The sequence below is a fragment of the Salvelinus alpinus genome, chromosome 2 (assembly GCF_045679555.1).
Source record: "Salvelinus alpinus chromosome 2, SLU_Salpinus.1, whole genome shotgun sequence".
Classification (NCBI taxonomy): Eukaryota; Metazoa; Chordata; class Actinopteri; order Salmoniformes; family Salmonidae; genus Salvelinus; species Salvelinus alpinus.
Genome location: NC_092087.1, coordinates 48,477,515 through 48,499,674, shown reverse-complemented (window position 1 = coordinate 48,499,674; position 22,160 = coordinate 48,477,515). Strand labels below are relative to the sequence as shown.

At 41.5% G+C, this 22,160-nt stretch overlaps 2 protein-coding genes and 1 pseudogene across 9 annotated transcripts in view; 2 read left to right on the top strand and 1 right to left on the bottom strand.

Annotated features, from left to right (window-relative positions):
* Positions 1-15: 15 nt before the first annotated feature.
* On the top strand, positions 16-16,237 carry LOC139563870 (cAMP-dependent protein kinase type II-alpha regulatory subunit-like). Of its 2 annotated transcripts, XM_071382863.1 has the most exons (11): positions 16-237; positions 428-692; positions 1,812-1,853; positions 2,003-2,142; positions 4,148-4,254; positions 5,623-5,776; positions 5,866-5,967; positions 6,201-6,275; positions 6,376-6,441; positions 6,735-6,873; positions 15,599-16,237. In XM_071382863.1, exons 2-11 carry the CDS (start codon positions 452-454, stop codon positions 15,721-15,723), a joined length of 1,191 nt encoding a protein of 396 aa, XP_071238964.1. In that variant the 5' UTR covers positions 16-237; positions 428-451; the 3' UTR covers positions 15,724-16,237. The 2 variants fall into 2 exon arrangements, with proteins under 2 accessions (XP_071238964.1, XP_071238955.1); XM_071382854.1 differs by having other exon boundaries at positions 16-692.
* LOC139563889 (stathmin pseudogene) lies at positions 10,236-11,802 on the top strand (annotated as a pseudogene).
* Positions 16,238-16,525: 288 nt separating the features above from the next.
* Positions 16,526-22,160, bottom strand: part of LOC139563850 (msx2-interacting protein-like) — a 34,251-nt gene continuing 28,616 nt past the window's right edge. For 5 of the 7 annotated variants that reach the window (XM_071382802.1, XM_071382821.1, XM_071382813.1 and 2 more), the window contains 2 exons: positions 19,809-19,970; positions 16,526-17,837 (listed from right to left, as the gene is read on the bottom strand). In XM_071382802.1, the coding sequence (XP_071238903.1) occupies positions 17,706-17,837; positions 19,809-19,970 (294 nt within the window). In that variant the 3' untranslated portion in view covers positions 16,526-17,705. The remainder of the gene's footprint in view (positions 17,838-19,808; positions 19,971-22,160) is intronic. The other 2 variants (XM_071382805.1, XM_071382840.1) reach the window with 1 other exon arrangement.

Genomic DNA, 22,160 nt, shown 5'->3' with positions numbered 1-22,160 from the left:
CTAGACAGGCATGAATTACATTTGATCTGAAAAGTTGTGACATAGCCTAGTACGCCCGGTCAATACTTTCCGATACGCTGCTTCTAGTCTAAATGCGGAAACCCGTAGACCCGTCAATCAACCAGTAGACGCGGACTGGGAGTGGATTAAAATGGGCAGAACCGCGCTGTGCGCATTTAGCAAAGTATGCATAATGTCAGACCATAACTAATATTCGAAAGGCTACATTGCAAGGAGGTTGGTAAATTGGTTACAATTTATCTGTTTTGATAGCTGTCATTGGTAGTTTTTAGTAAATGTATTTTGATAGCTGTCACTGGTAGTTTTTAGTAAATGTATTTATAGTTATGTGATACTTTTTTTTAGGCCCATTGTTATGGATTAGGCAGATTGTTTTACTCAAGTGTGTATTTTTAACTTGTCAAAGATCATTATAGGCTACCATAGTTCTATGATGAGCATCGAGATACCTGTTGGTTTGAAGGACATGCTGCAAGGATACACTGTGGAGGTACTACGGCGCAGACCGACAGATTTGGTTGAATTGGCAATCCAATATTTCACGCGTCTTCAGGAGAGCCGAAAACACGACAAACATGCTAAAGACAGCCCGGTCAATTCTGCTCGAAAGGGGGTGGCTTTTGATAGTAATTCGTTTGAATCCGATGAAGATGAGGACTCTGATGACTATAGTGAGTGGCATTTTGCATCTCTATTTTACAATAATCTTCATGATTTGATTATTAAATATATTTAAATAATTTCCCATGTTCTTTATTTCTGTTATAACATTTTTACTTAATTATTATAACATTTTACTCGCTCCCACTTGCACACATAATAGGCTACATAAATAAGCGCACCAAATGCATAATGAATCATTATCTCATGATATTAGTCTCTATTCGATAATACTATGAAGTCCTTTTTAAGTCATCTGCACGCCAGTTGAATGGGTTCTCGTTGTAACGTGAGGGCCCCTGTAGTCATATGATTTTCTCTTCCATTGCCAGAGGTTATCAGATGATATGATGCTACTGAATAGCTATTTGTCCTGATTTATTTCATTATTCAGTAGCCTATTTAAAGCAACATGAGATAATGGACGTTTGTTTGAGGATGTCTCAACCACTTTTGATAAATCAGCTGCTGTACTCTGACAAAAATGGTTAAAGGAGAATGTATCTGGCATGGTAGTAGTACCATCCCCTACCCTACTCATTTACTGTTGGATGTATCTATGTAACTATATTTAGACAGAATTGGGTGTAAGCTCGGCCTCCCGAGTGGCGCAGCTGTCTAAGGCACTGCAAGAGGCTTCACTACAGACCTGGGTTTGATCCCAGGCTGTGTCGCGGGAGACCCAGGAGGCACCGCACAATTGGCCCAGTGTCGTCCGGGTTAGGGGAGGGTTTGGCCGGCATTTCCTTGTCTCATCACACTCTAGTGACTCCTTGTGGTGGGCTGGGCGCCTGCAAGCTGACTTCGGTCGCCAGCTGGATGGTGTTTCCTCTGACACATTGGTGTGGCTGGCTTCCGGGTTAAGCGAGCAGTGTGTCAAGAAGCAGTGTGGCTTGGCAGGGTCGTGTTTCGGAGAACGCATGGCTCTTGACCTTCGCCTCTCCCGAGTCCGTAAGATAGTTGCAGCGATGGAACAAGACTGTAACTACCAATTGGAAATCACGAAAAAGGGGTAAAAAATTATTGGGTGTAAGCTAAAGTGTGTCAAATAATTCATAAGAACAACTAATATTGATGTTCAGTGGAACCAACTTCATTTCCAGCACTGAAACATCTCTCTCTTTCTCTAGTGCCACCTCCCACCCCAAATAAATACAGTCGCAGAGTATCTGGTGAGCCTCATCATTGGGTTTTGCATCCATTATATGCAGTGTATGAAGAATCTTATTTCTGTCTCTCACTTGTGTGTTACAGTCACAACATTCCCTTTGGGAGTATTTGTTTGTCCCCGGTGTGTGTCACTGTGTTTTCTTCCCCACAGTGTGTGCGGAGGCCTACAACCCAGACGATGATGAGGATGATGACTTTGAGCCAAGGGTGGTACACCCCAAATCAGATGAGCAGCGTCGCAGACTCCAGGACGCCTGCCGAGATATATTACTGTTTAAAACCCTTGACCAGGTAAAGTATTGTATTCAAGCCTCTGTCTTCAGGTATTGAGAGTTACTTCTAAGTTAAGAGGAAATACAGTTAGTCTTCCTGTTAGAGTTATTTTATCTTGTGTTCGGTTATGAACGAAACAAACACTCTCTTAATAGTCATCCTAACACATTGGAGTTTGTATTGATTTATACTGAACAAAGATATAAATGCAACATGTAAAGTGTTGGTCCCATGTTTCATGAGCTGAAATAAAAGATCCCAAACATTTTCCATACGCACAAAAAAAGCTTATTTCTCTCAAATTCTAATTCTATGCACACATTTGTTTACATCCCTGTTAGTGAGCAATTCTCCTTTTCTAAAATAATCCATCCACCTGACAGGTGTGGCATATCAAGAAGCTGATTAAACAGCATGATCATTACACAGGTGCACCTTCAAATCAAATTGCATTTGTCACACGCGCCGAATACAACAGGTGTAGACCTTACAGTGAAATGCTTACTTACAAGCGCCTAACAAACAATGCAGTTTTAAGAGATAAGAACAGCAAATAATTAAAGAGCAGCAGTAAATAACAATAGTGGGTCTATATACAGGGGGTATCAGTACAGAGTCAATGTGCAGGGGCACCGGTGTCGAGGTAATTGAGGTAATATGTACATGTAGGTAGAGTTATTAAAATGACTATGCATAGATAATAACAGAGAGTAGCAGCAGCGTAGAAGAGGGGGCAGGAGGCAATGCAAATAGTCTGGGTAGCCATTTGATTAGATGTGCAGGAGTCTTATGGCTTGGGGGTAGAAGCTGTTTAGAAGCCTCTTGGACCTAGACTTGGTGCTCCGGGTGCTGGGGACAATAAAAAGCCACTCTAAAATGTGCAGTTTTGTCACACAACACAATTCCAGATATCTCAAGATTTGAGGGAGCATGCAATTGGCATGCTGACAGCAGGAATGTTCACCAGAGCTGTTGCCAGAGAATTTTATGTTAATTTCTCTACCATAAGCCACTTCTAACGTCGTTTTAGAGAATTTGGCAGTACGTCCAACAGGCCTCACAACCGCTGACCACATTTAACCAGCCCAGGACCTCCACATCCGGCTTCTTCACCTGCGGGATCGTCTGAGACCAGCCACCAAGACAGCTGATGAAACTGAGGAATATTTCTGTCTGTAATAAAGCCTTTTTGTGGAGAAAAACTAATTCTGATTTGTTGGGCCTTGCTCCCCAGTGGGTGAGCCTATGCCCTCCCAGGCCTACCCATGGCTGCGCTCCTGCCCAGTCATGTGAAATCAATAGATTAAGGCCAAATGAATTCATCTCAATTGACTGATTTCCTTATATGAACTGGAACTCAGTAGAATCGTTGAAATTGTTTTTGTTCAGTATATTTGTGTGATGCTTGTTGCTGGGTGTCCCAGTTTAGAATGCACATACACACACACACACACACACACACACACACACACACACACACACACACACACACACACACACACACACACACACACACACACACACACACACACACACACACACACACACACACACACACACACACACACACACACACACACACACACACACACACACACACACACACACACACACACACACACACACACACACACACACACACACACACACACACACACACACACACACACACACACACACACACACACACACACACACACACACACACACACACACACACACACACACACACACACACACACACACACACACACACACACACACACACACACACACACACACACACACACACACACACACACACACACACACACACACACACACACACACACACACACACACACACACACACACACACACACACACACACACACACACACACACACACACACACACACACACACACACACACACACACACACACACACACACACACACACACACACACACACACACACACACACACACACACACACACACAACATACATCTTCTAATGTATGAGTGTTGTTTCTCTCTTTCAGGAGCAGTTCTCAGAGGTGCTGGATGGCATGTTTGAGGTATTGGTCAAACCACAGGAGCACATCATAGACCAGGGGGACGACGGAGACAACTTCTATGTCATAGAGAGGTGTGTGTGTGTGTGTTTTATTCACGTCACCAAATAACTGATTAAAACACTGTTTGGCAATGAAGGTCTACAGTAGCCTCAAAAGCACCCTCTAGGGTAGCACCATGTAAGCTATTTTCTGTCCTCCTCTGGGTACATTGACTCCATCCAATCAGAGGATCAGAGAATGAATCTAGTACTGAAAGCATAAGCTCCAGCTAGCTAGCACTGCAGTGCATGAAGTGTGGTGAGTAGTTGACTCAAAGAGAGAAAGAGAATAGTTGAACAGTTTTGACAAATTAATTTCTTCAACAATTAAGAAGCAGCAGCAGAGAGAGAGCTAGCTATATTTCGTTGTAATGTTTTTCTTCTTAGTTTACTTTTTACTTACTTAGCTAATGCAGCTAATTTAGCCTACTCACAACCTGACTCAAACAGAGATGACCGCTATTTGTGTTAGCTAGCTGACTAAGGCTATCCAACATTGCAACTCTTTCAAGACAAGATAAGCTTTCGGTTTTAGAAATGTATTGCCACTGCCTGTGTAACTGCTAAACTGCTTGCTGTACACTGTACTGCGTGATTGTATGCATTAATTGGCTTGTGGGTTTACAAACGCAGTAGCTCTAGTTTGTCGACTATAACGTTAATATGGTGACAACAATGTAGGCTGTGTAGCGGTTAGTGGTTATGGTATGAAAGTTTGGCTTCGAGAGGTTTTTGCGGCTGGTTATAGACAGCTGTTGTGTTGTGCACTGAAATCAAAAAGCGTAGGGAAAAGGTGATAGGAGAGCCCATAGATGCACGAAGGAATTAACGAGCAAAGTGATCATGCTGTTTGTATGTGGCTGCTATGATAGTTAACTAAGTGTGCGGCTGATCAGGGGTGTATTTATTGTGTCGATTTTGTTGCAAAATGTTTCTTAAACAGAAGCAAAGAGAACGAAGCGGGGAGGGACCTACCTGAATTTGTACAATAGAAACTCTCATTTTGGACTAATGCTTACACCCCAGATCATCAGCTAAATACAGGCAAGAGTATGCAAGGCGGTATTGAATGTGTCACTGTCTGTCACCTTGATTACTACAATTTGTCTCTTGACCTGTACAACTATGTTATAAACTTTCATTTGTAGGCTAGGTTTTAGCAACCTCGTGATGGGTATATGACAAATACGAGTATCGTGTAGTAGCCGAAACCCATCGATTTTACATTGAGCTGTGTGAATGGAATATGAATGACAGTCATCCAATATGCTGTAATAGAAATAAGGCCATGCTCATAAAATAAATACGTCCTCCCTAATGTTAAACAGCACTGACCACCACTAATGTGAATGTGATGTCCTCTGATTGCTCTGATGTCTTGTGTACCTCTGTGTGTTGTAGGGGCGTGTATGATATTATTGTGCCGATTGACGGAGTTGGGAAATGTGTGGGGAAGTATGACAACAAGGGCAGTTTTGGGGAGCTGGCGCTCATGTACAACACCCCACGTGCTGCCACCATCATGGCCATCCAGGAGGGGGCACTCTGGGGACTGGTGAGTCACAGTAGGAGACCGAACAATCCTATTTTATACGTGGGTTTTTTTTCAGTGAGAGATGAGTAACCGGTATGTGTACGTTTTAGGATCGGGCCACATTTCATAGACTCATAGTGAAAAACAATGCCAAGAAGAGGAAGATGTACGAAGCCTTCATTGAGTGTGTACCCCTTCTAAAGTCTCTCGAGGTCTGTTTCATTTGACCACAACATCTTAAAGTGCTTCACAATAAAAGTGTACTGTGCAGTTTGTTTCAAAGGACACCATAAGCGAATGAATCACATTGCACACACAGAATCCATTGTAAACAATCTTTCCTCTCAGAATGCATGCGAAGATCAAGAATGCATTTAAAGATCATTGGCTTGTGGGTTTATACTTTTATCACACCATCGTCTGTCCTCGTCTTGCTCTTTCTCAGCTCTCTGAGAGGATGAAGATTGTTGATGTCGTGGGAATGAGAGTGTTCAGAGATGGGGAGTGCATCATAACACAGGTATTGTCGACTTTTGCTGTACATTTTTTATATTTGCTAACAATTCTCCTTTACTTCGTACTGTATCACTGCCGATTTCACTGCATTTCTGCACTCTTAGGGGGATAAGGCAGATTGCTTCTACATTGTGGAGTCTGGGGAGGTGAAGATCATGATAATAAGCAAAGTAGGTGTACATGTTTTTCGCCTTCCCTAGGAGGTGTGTTAGATCTACTGTATAAATAATGAGTTTGCTGTGGGTACCTGCTGCAAGGCACTGTATGTATTGTATGTATAGCTTCTTTGGAATGTGGTAAGGCTGGCTTTCCTGCCTTTGCAGCTCGTGCTTTTGCAGCTAGTAAAATGAATGTATCAGGTTGGGTGGTAGATAAAGAACTGATAACTGTAATTGTTAAGAGTTATGGAATCGGTTACATCAGTACAGCAGTATCATCATCATGTCTACGTCTCCCTACCTAGACTAAGGCAGGACAGCAGGGTAATGCAGAGGTGGAGATTGCACGCTGCTCTAGGAGCCAATACTTTGGAGAGCTGGCTTTGGTCACCAACAAATCACGTGCAGCATCCGTCTACGCCGTGGGAGTTACCAAGTGCTTGGGTACGTTGTATGTACACACATACAAACCATTACTCTTCAGTCGTGAAAATTGATATTCATGGTCATGCTCTCTGTCTGTCTAAAGCAGTCAAAAATGAATAGATCATGGACTGTATTCATGCGTAAATGAAACGTAATTCCCTTTCTATGCACCTTTCTCTCTACGCGTATTCTGACCTCGAATTTAAGCATGAGAATAGCTGGAGATCTAAGAAATGAAGGTGTGATGGAGGTGTGTCTACAGATAGGCCGTATTCTGACCTTGATTTAATTCCCTCATAATTCAAATCAAATCAAATCAAATCAAATTTTATTAGTCACATACACATGGTTAGCAGATGTTAATGCGAGTGTAGCGAAATGCTTGTGCTTCTAGTTCCGACAATGCAGTAATAACCAACAAGTAATCTAACCTAACAATTCCACAACTACTACCTTATACACACACACAAGTGTAAAGGGATGAAGAATATGTACATAAAGATATATGAATGAGTGGTGGTACAGAACGGCATGGCAAGATGCAGTAGATGGTATAGAGTACGGTATATACATATGAGATGAGTACTGTAGGGTAGGGTATGTAAACATAAAGTGGCATAGTTTAAAGTGGCTAGTGGTACATGTATTACATAAAGATGGCAAGATGCAGTAGATGATATAGAGTACAGTATATACATATGAGATGGGTAATGTAGGGTATGTAAACATTATATTAAGTGGCATTGTTTAAAGTGGCTAGTGGTACATTTTTACATAATTTCCATCAATTCCCATTTTTAAAGTGGCTGGAGTTGAGTCAGTATGTTGGCAGCGGCCGCTAAATGTTAGTGGTGGCTGTTTAACAGTCTGATGGCCTTGAGATAGAAGCTGTTTTTCAGTCTCTCGGTCCCTGCTTTGATGCACCTGTACTGACCTCGCCTTCTGGATGATAGCGGGGTGAACAGGCAGTGGCTTGGGTGGTTGTTGACCTTGATGATCTTTATGGCCTTCCTGTGACATCGGGTGGTGTAGGTGTCCTGGAGGGCAGGTAGTTTGCCCCCGGTGATGCGTTCTGCAGACCTCACTACCCTCTGGAGAGCCTTACGGTTGTGGGCGGAGCAGTTGCCGTACCAGGCGGTGATACAGCCCGACAGGATGCTCTCGATTGTGCATCTGTAGAAGTTTGTGAGTGCTTTTGGTGACAAGCCGAATTTCTTCAGCCTCCTGAGGTTGAAGAGGCGCTGCTGCGCCTTCTTCACAACGCTGTCTGTGTGGGTGGACCAATTCAGTTTGTCCGTGATGTGTACACCGAGGAACTTAAAACTTTCCACCTTCTCCACTACTGACCCGTCGATGTGGATAGGGGGGTGCTCCCTCTGCTGTTTCCTGAAGTCCACAATCATCTCCTTTGTTTTGTTGACGTTGAGTGTGAGGTTATTTTCCTGACACCACACTCCGAGGGCCCTCACCTCCTCCCTGTAGGCCGTCTCGTCGTTGTTGGTAATCAAGCCTACCACTGTAGTGTCATCCGCAAACTTGATGATTGAGTTGGAGGCGTGCATGGCCACGCAGTCGTGGGTGAACAGGGAGTACAGGAGAGGGCTCAGAACGCACCCTTGTGGGGCCCCAGTGTTGAGGATCAGCGGGGTGGAGATGTTGTTACCTACCCTCACCACCTGGGGGCGGCCCGTCAGGAAGTCCAGGACCCAGTTGCACAGGGCGGGGTCGAGACCCAGGGTCTCGAGCTTGATGACGAGTTTGGAGGGTACTATGGTGTTAAATGCTGAGCTGTAATCGATGAACAGCATTCTCACATGGGTATTCCTCTTGTCCAGATGGGTTAGGGCAGTGTGCAGTGTGGTTGCGATTGCGTCGTCTGTGGACCTATTGGGTCGGTAAGCAAATTGGAGTGGGTCTAGGGTGTCCGGTAGGGTGGAGGTGATATGGTCCTTGACTAGTCTCTCAAAGCACTTCATGATGACGGAAGTGAGTGCTACGGGGCGGTAGTCGTTTAGCTCAGTTACCTTAGCTTTCTTGGGAACAGGAACAATGGTGGCCCTCTTGAAGCATGTGGGAACAGCAGACTGGGATAAGGATTGATTGAATATGTCCGTAAACACACCAGCCAGCTGGTCTGCGCATGCTCTGAGGACGCGGCTGGGAATGCCGTCTGGGCCTGCAGCCTTGCGAGGGTTAACACGTTTAAATGTTTTACTCACCTCGGCTGCAGTGAAGGAGAGCCCGCAGGTTTTGGTAGGGGGCCGTGTCAGTGGCACTGTATTGTCCTCAAAGCGGGCAAAAAAGTTGTTTAGCCTGTCTGGGAGCAAGACATCCTGGTCCGCGACGGGGCTGGTTTTCTTTTTGTAATCCGTGATTGACTGTAGACCCTGCCACATACCTCTTGTGTCTGAGCTGTTGAATTGCGACTCGATTTTGTCTCTGTACTGGGACTTAGCCTGTTTGATTGCCTTGCGGAGAGAATAGCTACACTGTTTGTATTCGGTCATGCTTCCGGTCACCTTGCCCTGGTTAAAAGCAGTGGTTCGCGCTTTCAGTTTCACGCGAATGCTGCCGTCAATCCACGGTTTCTGGTTTGGGAATGTTTTAATCGTTGCTGTGGGTACGACATCGTCAATGCACTTCCTAATGAACTCGCTCACCGAATCAGCATATTCGTCAATATTGTTGTTGGACGCAATGCGGAACATATTCCAATCCGCGTGATCGAAGCAGTCTTGAAGCGTGGATTCAGATTGGTCAGATTATGTGCAATGAAACGATGAATAAAGTTGAGCAATCTACTTATTTTATGCCCTTGGGGGAATCCTCGTCGCCATATTGGAGGGTGGTAGGGAAGTTTGCAATGTAAGGCCCTCAGCCCTCGTTTTTAGTCGGTTTTGCGACTGTATAATCCCCATAATTCAATTCGTGACGATTGTACATCCGCTAAGAAAAGTCAACGAAAACTTCAAAACAACATCAATGGAGAAGTCAACATACAAGTGTAAGTAAAAACGAATGCAAATAAGTTATAAATTGTGCTACTAATGCACATGACAGCACAAACAGGTCTCGTAAAAAGTAAATATATTTTTGTTTGGGTATCTTTTGGAAATTGTAGAAAAAATAAATAAATGTCCTTCAGAAGTTCCAGCTAGGCAGGCTAACGTTAGTTAGCTAATTAATTTGCTAGCTATCATACAGTAGGCATATATTAATAATTATATATTTAATATAAGTAGACATTTAATCATAATTGACTGTAGCGCATATAAAGCACCCACAAGTTGAAAACACAATCATCGCGGGATGAACGATTGACGAAATTCCGGCCAAGGATGGACCATTAAAAAATCATTCCTGCCACATTTGGGACTTTTTATGCGCGAACTGGCCATGCTCGAGCAGAAAATTCGCGGCTAAAGTCTGGCTGCTGAGGAGAAATTTGTTTCACTGTTTGTAAAGGTACATTGACTCTGTCCACTGCTGAAATGGCCTCTTCCTGCGGAGATATTCTGGTTAAGGAGATTGACAAACGTGCGTCTGGCCAGGCGTTCGAGGTGATCCTAGGAGCTCCAGCTCCAGACGCCAAGGGACAGTTCCCCCTTTCTCCCCCCAAGAAGAAGGACCTGTCCCTGGAGGAGATTCAGAGGAAACTAGAGGCTGCAGAGGAGAGGAGGAAGTCCCATGAAGCGGAGGTTCTGAAACACCTCGCTGACAAGCGGATGCATGAGAAAGAGGTGCAAAGGAAAGCCATGGAGGAGAACAACAACTTCAGCAAGATAGCAGAGGAGAAGCTTAACCAGAAGATGGAGGCTAACAAAGAAAACAAGGAGGCCCTTCAGGCAGCCATGAGTGAGAAGGACAAAAAACTGGAAGAGGTGCGTGCTAAGAAGGAAACCAAAGAGGGCGGTGCCGAGACATCAGAAAACTGAACAGTTCAGTCTATAGGGGAATTGTATACTATAGGGTTTTTTACGTATCCAAAGATTGATTTATATTTAGTTGATGGCCAGTATTTCTGTTCACTGCCACCCACTTTATGAAGAAAAATAAGTTCTCCCAGTTTGTGAATTTAGCTTCTCTACTATAAGTGTACTTGCTATAGTTTTACATGTGGATATTTGTCTCCTTGTTGCTTCTATTCCACGGCTGTCTAAATGTTACTAGCCTTCAAATCCTCAATTCCTTTCAAATGGCATTGGAGGATAGGATCCAAGGTAATGTCCTTATACCACCAATGAAGCTTTGAGAGATTAACGAAAAAAGGACTGAGGAAGCAAGAATTTGACCTCAAGTAACTGTTTCATACACAGCCCATTTCTTTGGATATGTAGCTTTTGTCATTGCAGCTTCTGACCTAATGAAAAATAGCAGTGTACGTAGTTGTCCTTTAAGGAAGCATGTGCTGTGCATAGGCCCTTGACATGATCTCTATTCCATAGTGCAGCTTTGGAACAGTGTCCCCGTGTATCTCACACCTGACTGTTCATAGCACTTATTGATCACTGTTTGTTAACATATTGATTGGTTTCACCTTTTTTCACAGCATCAGGTGTTGTATTGCAGCTTTTGCTGTTCAGAGATCTGCTAGTCTTGTTCTTTAAAGAACTAGGGCTGATATGGCATCCTGATCCTATTACACTACCCAAAAGTAGTACACTATAAGGAATAGGGTGCCATTTCAGACACACCCTAAATCTAATCTTTGTGCCACTGCAGATTTTATGCGTTTGTAAAGTGGAGTTTTGTTTCAAAGCACATGACTTAGTGCTGTTGTAGGGCAATGAAGTAACTTTGCCAGACTTTTGAATCATCTAGGATGTTACTGGAAGTGGGTCCACACATGGAATGCAAAAGAGGAATACACTTTGGATTCTTAATAGATGTTACTAGTTGACTTAACTGTTGTACTAAAAAATAAAATTGTTAAACGCCAAAAGAAAATATATTTAAAAAAAATCATTCCTGCCTCCCTCGCCCCTTGCCCTGCAAGTGTATACTCGGTCAAACGTCATCAGAAGTGTTCACTTAATTTGAGGGGATAGGGTGTGTCTTTTAAGTGTTTGGAACGCAATTTGTTGTGTGTCCCTGGCTATCCGTCAATAAAAAATATAAGGTATCTTTACTTTTACTCAAGTATGACAATTGAGTACTTTTTCAACTGCTGCCATTCTCCATGCACTCTAATTTACAAATTGATAAGAGTTATTGATAATAACTAGGTAAATTAGAAAGCCATTTGGATAAGGGGGTTGTAAATATAAATGACAAATGTTTTTTTATCTATGTCACCTTATGATCACTGGAGACAAATGTGAAACCAGTCACATAGCAGCAAACTGAAGCATATCAACATATCACCTTTTCCACAGTAGAGTTTATGAAATGTTGGCCTTATAACTTGCAGATATGAAATGTGGAGACCCAAGCTATAGGCTTCTGTAGCCATATGCAAATTATAGTATAGCGCCAAACCTACCGAGTTGATTTATGATTTCTAGAATATTTTAATTGTATTTTAATTGTAACTGTATTTTGTACGATTTGTATCGTGTTAAACGTCCCGAACAGTCATTCCCATTTAAAATAGCATTTTGAGTGACTAAAATATCATCCATAATATTTTGGGGTAATGGAAATGCGAAAACTACCAGGAAGTTTGAAAAGACAGGCTGAGTGGGAAGGGAGTTTATTGTCATGAGCTCGCCTTGACTGACAGCTGTTTGAAACGCCTATGCCAAGAAATTTGGATACAGTGAGCAGTGTTGCAGTATAATCCTCTCAAGCTAATTTGGTGATACACAAAGCAATAACCTGGTTTCCATCTAACCTTTTCATGTGAGTAAAGTAAATAACGGATAAAATATTTAATTACCTGCCTGACGGAAACATTTTTCTATTTGGTAAACGTTCTAAATGTCAACAAAACAAAATACGCTAGACAAGGCGAGAGATTTTTGTGTCGGTAAAATTAATTATTAGAGAAATGTCAATGGAAACGCTTTTATGCGTAAATATTGATATAATAACCATCAAATCGAAGTACATTTGGAGTCACGCGATGACATGTTGTGTGGTCCTCCCATGTTGTGTTGGTCCCTCCCTTTCCTGCTATAACAGACTCTACTCTTCTGGGAAGGCTTTCCACTAGTTGTTGGAACATTACTGCGGGACTTGCTTCCATTCAGCCACAAGAGCATTAGTGAGGTCGGGCACTGATGTTGGGCGATTAGGCCTGGCTCACAGTCGGTGTTCCAATTCATCCCAAAGGTGTTCGATGGGGTTGAGGTCAGGCCATTCAAGTCAAGTTTTTCCACACCAATCTCGACAAACCATTTCTGTATGGACCTCACTTTGTGCACGGGGGCATTGTCATGCTGAAACAGGAAAGGGTCTTCCCAAACTGTTGTGACAGTTGGAAGCACAGAATCGTCTAGAATGTCATTGTATGCTGTAACGTTAAGATTTCCCTTCACTGGGACTAAGGGGCCTAGGCCGAATCAAGAAAAACAGCCCCAGACCATTATTCCTCCTCCACCAAACACTACAGTTTGCACTATGCATTTGGGCAGGTAGCGTTCTCCTGGCATCCGCAGAACACAGATTCGTCCAGAGCATTGCCAGATGGTGAAGCGGGATTCGTCACTCCAGAGAACGCGTTTCCACTATGGAGTCCAATGGCGGCGAGCTTTACACCACTCCAGCCGACGCTTGGCATTGCGCATGGTGATCTTAGGCTTGTGTGCGGCTGCTCGGCCATGGAAACCCATTTCATGACGCTCCCGACGAACAGTTCAGCTGACGTTGCTTCCAGAGGCAGTTTGGAACTCAGGAGTGAGTTGCAACCGAGGACAGACGATTTTTACGCGCTTCAGCACTCGGTGGTCCCGCTCTGTGAGCTTGTGTGGCCTACCACTTCGCGGCTGAACCGTTGTTGCTCCTAGACGTTTCCACTTCACAATAATAGCACTTACAGTTGACCGGGTCAGCTCTGGCAGGGCATAAATTTGACGAACTGACTTGTTGGAAAGGTGGCACCAAAGTCACTGAGCTCTTCAGTAAGGCCATTCTACTGCCAATGTTTGTCTATGGAGATTGCATGGCGGTGGGCTCAATTTTATACACCTATCAGCAACGGGTGTGGCTGAAATGGGCTAATCCACTAATTTAAAAAGGGTATCCACAAAATGTTGTATATACAGTCGGAGTGTATATACACTTGTATATACAGTAGAGTGTATATACACTCTACTATTATTCTGACATTTCACATTCTTAAAATAAAGTGGTGATCCTAACCGACCTAAGACAGGGTATTTTTACTAGGATTAAATGTCAGGATTTGAGTTTAAATGTATTTGGCTAAAGTGTACGTAGACTTCCGACTTCAACTGTATAGTGTTTCTTTGCCATAGATGAATTTTTAATTATATATGCTGATACCATACAGCCAAATTTTGGCCACTGTAGAGTAGCTATCTAGCTATATAAACCACGCCCGCCCCTCCGCAAACATGCCTTCTCTGATGTTGGTTACAAGGCGGAGAATATCATGTTACCATTGGTGTATTAAAATAATCCCGCCTCCTGAATCCAACCTTTTGACATGGGGGAACAGTAACTTTATGATCAAACTTTATCCATGTAGAAGCAACAATCATTTTTCATACTTTCATATGGTTTCATCTAAATATCATCCAATTGCATGAAAAACATGATTTTGACTGTTCATGACCTTTAAATATTAGCCCCTATCGGTAGCCACGGTCAGTTTTTCAACATACATTTATAACTGTCACTTTAATGTTACTTCGTTTGCAACATTCCATTACATCGTTAGTTTACCTTTCTTTCCTCTGTCACGTTTGTGTGGTTGTTCCTGAGGATTGCTACCAATAGTGGATCATATTAGGCTAACGTATTACAAGCTTTGCATTAATTTGGAACATGTAACCTATTTGAATCATTGTAAAATGCAGACCATACTTAGGCAGTTGAACCTGGAGCCTTGGCGGACGGCGCACAGTTCACAACCACTGGACCGTTGTCATCACAGTTCCATAAGTGAGGATTATTAGGGTAGATTTATAGGGCAACTGGTCAAGTTCAGGTCAACCCCTATTGTACATTTTTCTTACCTTCCAATGTTTCATGGATTGAACAATTTGAATATGGCAACTTCCAGGTTGAATCAAACCACTGTATTTTTGATAAACCAATATATTTTGTGAAAAGGCTCTCTAAAATATTTTTGTATTTTTTATAATTCATAAATACTTTCCTAACCTTAAATAATATACAAGATCAGAGTATTTTTAAATGTATCAATTGGTGCTGAAAAGTAGACAAATATGCGTGTATTTACATTCTGAACTGTTCTCTCCATATATTCTAATGAGTCTGTTGAGAAAATTTGAATTAAACGTACTGAAAACCCAGCGGTTTAATTAAATCTATTCAGCGCACGTGAAGGGAACCATGCCTGCAAAGCATTAGGCAGCTATGCATCTGAATACCAACTACTGAGACGTGCATAGGAAAGGAATACATTTCCGAAGTCTGAATCGGGCCCATAGCGCCTCAGAGTAGTCTCAGGAGTGCTGATCTAGGGTCAGTTTAGTCTTTTACACAAGGACACTATAAATACAGACCCAGTAGATCAGTATGGATCTAGATCAATAGCCTTTTAAAGAATTTGACTTGACACTCCCTCTTTCTCTCCCTCACCTCTCTTTTGCAGTAATAGACATTCAGGCATTTGAGCGTTTGCTGGGTTCCTGTAAGGAGATCATGAAGAGGAACATTTCCCAATATGAGAACCAGCTGGTAGCTCTGTTTGGTTCTAGTGTAGATTTGAAACATTAACGTGTAATTGTCTTTGTAAGAAATGTCACACACGAACACAATCCCACAAACAGGTGGATACACAGACTCTCTTTAGTAGTACTAAATTATACACAAAGTGTGCATACTTACACCAAAACATATTGGTTGACATTTAATTGTAGAATCTACAATTGACATCCATGTTATGTGAATGGCTTCAAATGACTGACCATTTTATTTACATTTAGCTACTAGTATTTTCCTTTTTAAACCATTGTGATAGTATCCATATTCTTCACCATGTTGGTAAATTGTTAATGTATAATTCTAGCCCAATAAATCTTCCTCATGCTGTTTTAAACTGAATTTGACTAAAGGTCAATGACAAATCAAGCAAATATTAACATGTCAAGACTTGTTTCACCTGCAGATTGTGAGACTTCATAAATGTAATCCCTAAGGGGTCGATATGTTGTCATTGCATGAATGGAAGCTGCTAATTTGCAATTTGTATTTTTCAATTACATTTTTCATTAAAACAAAGTTTGATGTGCTGCACTGTAGTTTATTGGACTTTAAGTGGTGTGAAAGCCAAGGGTGGCTGGGTGTGTGTAAGGACTTGGCCTGTGTCACTTATGCAACAATTCCAATGCACATTAACCCCTCTGATAGACAGTGTCAGTGATTAAATGCTATTGAACGTTCCATTTATAATGGGATTAATTTCCAAATACTTGACAACGTGAAGGGAAATCCCCTAACCCAACACCACATCCTGTATCAATCAATATGTTACATAAACTAACCGTGAGGAATGAAGTAGGCCTTTACTGAACACAGATTATATTTACACAATGTTCAAACATTTATTTCAAACAGACAGCATCTCAAAGAGAAACAACAATGACAAACATCCAGATGAAACAAAAGAGCTCATTTAATGTTCAAGTTTTCTGGATTGTTTTTTTATTGGAGTAACAAAATGTGATGTGCCCTCAGCAAACTCCACACGAGAGTTTGCCAACCTGCTGTATTAGAAGCATTTACTCCACGAAATCAAGGGGTTTCATCTGCGTCCTTCCTTACAACCCCAACAATCCCACCTTGTATTTCCACGGTTGGTTGGAAGTCTCTTGGTGTCAAGTCATCTCAAGTTCCATTTTGTCCATTTTAAATATTTAAAATATTTACAGAGTCCAGTATTCCAAAAACTCTTTAATCCCACTGTTGCTCGTATAATGCAGAAACAGGTGGAAGGGAAGAGCCTTGTCTGGTTTGAGTAGAGAGAAAATGGAACAGCAGAGTTGGTGGAATCAAAGGGGTTTGTTAGGCTGACACTGTCCTCTCTACAAGATCTATGAGTCCCAAATGGCACCCTATTTCCTTTCTGTGCTACTTTTGACCAGGGCCCTAAGTAGTGCACTATATGAGGAGTAGGGAGCCATTTGAGACATGCCCTAATAGTATTTTGAAGTTAATTCTTTCTCTATGGGATAGGCTGAAAAATGACGTTTGTTTAAATACATGTTGAAATGTCTATGTTTGCCATTGTTGTACAATGACCTATGATCCTTTCTTATGAAGAATTGAAAAATGAACCATAATCATTAAAAAGATGAAGAAAAAAAGGCCACACAGTTAGTCACTCATTCTTTTCATCAAACATCCAGATTTTTCTTCAAAGTATCTCCCTACGTAAAAATAAACTCCCCAATAAATACAAATACAGCAGAAAAAGAAAAAAAAATTGTCCAATAAGAATGGACACATATAGGGCTCTGGTCTAGTCCATCCCTGAGCTCACTCTTTTGAGAAGGACAAAAATACCAGGAGTGACAAAAAAAAAAGATATGGAAAAGGTAAAAGTTCCAATAGGACGTTATTCCTACATGTTCCCAGTGTCTCCAGGAGCAAAGATCCTGCCATTCCTCTTGGTTCCTGAGGCTCAACGTTAAGTACGTCCACTGAAGTGAAGAGGTGGTTCCCTTTTCCCGCTGGGGAAGGGGGGGGGGGGGGGGTCGTTAAACGGAGGTGATGACGATCATGAGGTGAGGGGAGATATTGGAGATCCGGTTGAGGAGGTCAGGGGCTAGCCGGGATAGGTGGCTCTCTGAAAACTCACATGGTGGGAATATCTGCAACACGTAGGCAGGCTGGAGAAGAGAGATAGAAATGGATCAGTTGAAAGACTAAACTATCTAAAGATACTTCTAAAACGTAAAACACACACATTGAAGCAAACTTTTAATTTGGCTCTATATTCCAGCATTTTGGATTTGAGATCAAATGTTTTATATTGGCCTTGCATCGCAGTGTCGCGGCATCACTACAGCCTGGGGTTCGATCCCGGGAGTCCCATAGGCCAGCACACAATTGGCCGAGCGTCGTCAGGGTTAGGTTTGGCCGGGGGGGGGGCCTTTACTAAGCTCATCGTGCTCTAGCGACTCCTTGTGGCAGGCCGGGTACCTACAGGCTGACTACGGTCATCAGTTGAATAGTGTTTCCTCCGACACATTGTGCGGCTGGTTTTTGGGTTAAGCGAGCAGGTGTTAAGCGCAGTTCGGCGGGTCATGCTTCGAAGGACGCATGACTCGACCTTCGCCTCTCCTGAGCCCGATGAGACAAGATCGTAATAATGAAATTGGGGAGAAAAGTGGGGGTTACATTTTTTTTTTTTAAGTAATAAATGTATAATAAGCGACAGGATGTTACCTTTTATTTTAGGGTAATTTCATACATATCTGTTTTAGCATTTATAAATTAAAGAGCTTTATGTAATCCACCCATTTGAAGGCGTGATAAGTATTTTGGACAAATTCACTTAGTGTATAAAATGTTGTCTAAAGTTTAGTATTTGATCTCATATTCCAAGCACACAATGACTACTACAAACTTGCTGGATGCATTTGCAGTTTGTTTTGGTTGTTTTTCAGGTTATGTTGTGCTCAATAGAGATTAATTGTAAATAATGTAGTGTGTCATTTTGGAGTCACTTATTGTAAATAAGAATAGAATACGTTTCTGAACACTTCTACATTAATGTGGATGCTACCATGATTATGGATAATCATGAATGAATCGTGAAAAAAGTTAGCGTCATAAATATCATACCTCCCATTATAGGTCATTTTTTGGGGGCTTTGTGCATCTAACTTTCTCACTCCTCATTCATGATTATCCATAATCATGGTAGCAGCCACATTAATGTAGAAGTCTTAAGAAACCTATTACAATAGTGACTCAAATGACAATATTATTTACCATTAATTTCTATTAGGCACAACATAATCTGAAACAACCAAAATGAACTGAAAATGCATCCAACAAGTTTGTAGAGTCACAAGATTGATGGAGTCATTGCATGCTAGGAATATGGGACCAAATACTTGACTACAATGCAGCCTTTTTTTCTCTCAATATCAACTAATTTCTGGATAACAATTAACTATCTTACTGTGATTGTTTTCAATTAAAATTGTCAAAAATAACACAAAAATAGCTTCTTAGCAAAGAGCAATTTCTCAAGCAAGAATTTAGCTTGGACTGTCTGGGAGTGGTCTGAGTGTGGAGGGGAAAACTGAAAACTAGCTGTTTGGCAGAGGGTTTTGGAACTCTTTCTTATTGGTCTATTAACTAATTTACCAGGCCAACACTCCACCCCACCAAAACATGCTTACATTTCAGACTGTCTTTTAAAACAGCTCTTACACTAAAATGGCATTATCATTTTCGCAGTATTATTCCAACCTCAGTGTGGAAATATATATAAAACACAGGAAAATATAGTTTGAGTGAATTTAAGTGAATTTGTCCAAATACTTATGACACCTTCAAAATGGGGGATAGATACAAATTGCATTCATTTCTAAACTGTAAAACTGACATACCCTCAAATAAAAAAGGTGCCATTCGGTACTGTCGCCTCACAAAACACTTGATCTCAAATCCAAAATGCTGGAGTATAGAGCCAAATGAACAGTTTTAGCTTCACTGTCCAAATAAATACGTAGGGGAGTGTATAACTTCACATTTACTAACAAATTACATTTGATCAAAAACAATGAGTGGCTGATGGTTTGCAAAAAGACTGTAGCAAACACCTAAATAGGCAGACTGAGACCCACCTGATTGGAGCCTGGGTTGGGGACATTGATGATGCCTGCTGCCAGCTTGGCCTGTAGGTAGTTGATGAAAGCGGTTCTTAGGGCCTGGGTCTGGTTCAGGACATCCTCCTGGTCCCGTCCACATGGCAGAGCTAGCAGGAGACAGAACTCACTCTCCCCCTGCAGTAGACAGAACATAAATCAAATTAGAACAAGGACCTGTGATGTAGATGAATGCCAGAAATTCTTGGCCATTACTTTAGTTGCTGAGAGACTAGGTTATAAGTTAAACATTTTCCTCATGTAGGATCCACTCACTTGCTGTTTGCCTCCACTTGATGATCTGGGCCAAAAGGTCCTTATGCAGTCTTTTAAATTGTATTTCTAGTACTGTATTTCACTGTATTTCTAGTAAATCACTGTTTATTTCATGAAAATAACTCCAGAATATATTTTATATAATTAATTTCCCTGAGCTTCTTTTGACCATTGAAATGCTCAGTAATTGTGTGGGTGTTAGTAAACTAATTTGAAGACATTTACATACACAGCCCTGATTGACTGATAGGATGGTCTAGATCCCACCCCCTAGCTCAGATGAACAGTTATTGGTCTATTATAAATCAGATAAGATTGTGACATGATATGGCCAAAATATATCACGATATTTTTCACATCACTTAACGGTATGATGGCATTTTAGGTTTATGAATAATAAAAATGTTCAAAATTGGCTTCATGAGTTGTGCATAACCCTAGGGTAGCAACAAAGCTTTTCCCATTCTGGTTGTTTTATACTGTTACGTAGAGCTGCACAATATGGGATTCAAATCTTGGCCTTAGTTTTAACCAAATGTTACAATTGCGATTTGACTTGAGATTTAGATCAAAACACTTGGGTGAAATGTTGGCATTATGGAAACAGACTGATTATTCAATTGAGTGGTCACCAACCTTTTGAGTCAAGTTCACTTTCGCAGTCAAAAATCAGGCTGACATCTACCGCTCAGATATGTTTTAACTTAAAAAATGTAAGCCTATACAACATTAACGTAATAAAAACTGTTCTGTAGGAATGAGGTTAGGCCTACTGCCCTGACACATTATCACAGCATATTGGCTATGCTTGGCCTGTCAATATTGTTCTTCTTAGACCATATTATATTTCAAAACTATAGCTTCGATGACAAAATTGATCAGTTGTATCACTTGCAAGGCAAAGCATCAATTGAAATCATTAGCTTTTTATTTTATTTTACTGGACTGATGATACCTGCATCTGATGGTCAGTCTCAGCGGAGGGAGAGAGCAGAAGAGGGTCTGCATCATGCCTCACATGATGGCGAAACTCGAGACACTACATTATTTGTGCCTCATGCACAAATTCGTTGCTCCTATGACCAGAGAAAGTGAAATATTCCTCAATATTTAAAGACACGACGAGCTGCTAATAATAAAAACGCAGGGCTACCGATACACTTGGCAACTCTTTCGTTGCAGCTGCAGCGTGAGGAGTGAGTGCTGACAGTTGTATAAAATGGAGCCCACAGCCATGCAATATCCATAAACAAACATTGGCAGCAGTGCTCAGTGACTTTCAATGTGGCATCCCACAACTGTCCCAGACTATGTTTGGAATATTTATTTCTTGCACAGAATAGGTCAACTTTTGTACTATGGGGGATAGTAGATTGACGCAGGCTAGTGCTTTTGCTGTTCGTTAGGCCTACTCATCTTGTTGGCTGACAAATCAAAGCAGAGCTCACACCTTTCAAGCTACTTTTTTTCAAATCATCATTAGTTCCATCATGCAGCTTTACAACGTATCAAAAAGTATAGCCCAACGTTTGTAGAACTAAACTTACATTACTAACTCTAAATTAAGCATATACGAGTACCTATTTATGAATTTTTTGATAACCGCTCAACACAATAGCCGCAGGTGCTTTCTATTTTTCATTCTATAAAATAATAAAAACAATAATGCCACGGAATTCTAAGCACATCTTGTCTGCTAAATTAACTGGTGTAGCCCACAGCCATTTGGCATAGCCAGATCAGGACCTAACATAAGGACAACTCGGAGTATGCTATTCTGTTCTTCTGAAATAGACTACCTTTTCTTCATATCATGCTTCTGTAGACCTGTCTAAAATAAATAATGGATTTGGCTATAAGGTGCAGGCTATATTAAATGGATTTATTAGACTTGTTAAAATGTAGATGTTCCAAAGATCTGCATCAGTGGCTTGTAGGATGTGTGTGGAAGTCAGGAGATGACAAATCTGTTTGTTAATTAGACGTCAATTACCGTGAGAACGACAGTTATTTGCTTGACAATTACCGGCTGACAAAATCTTCTGACGGCCACAG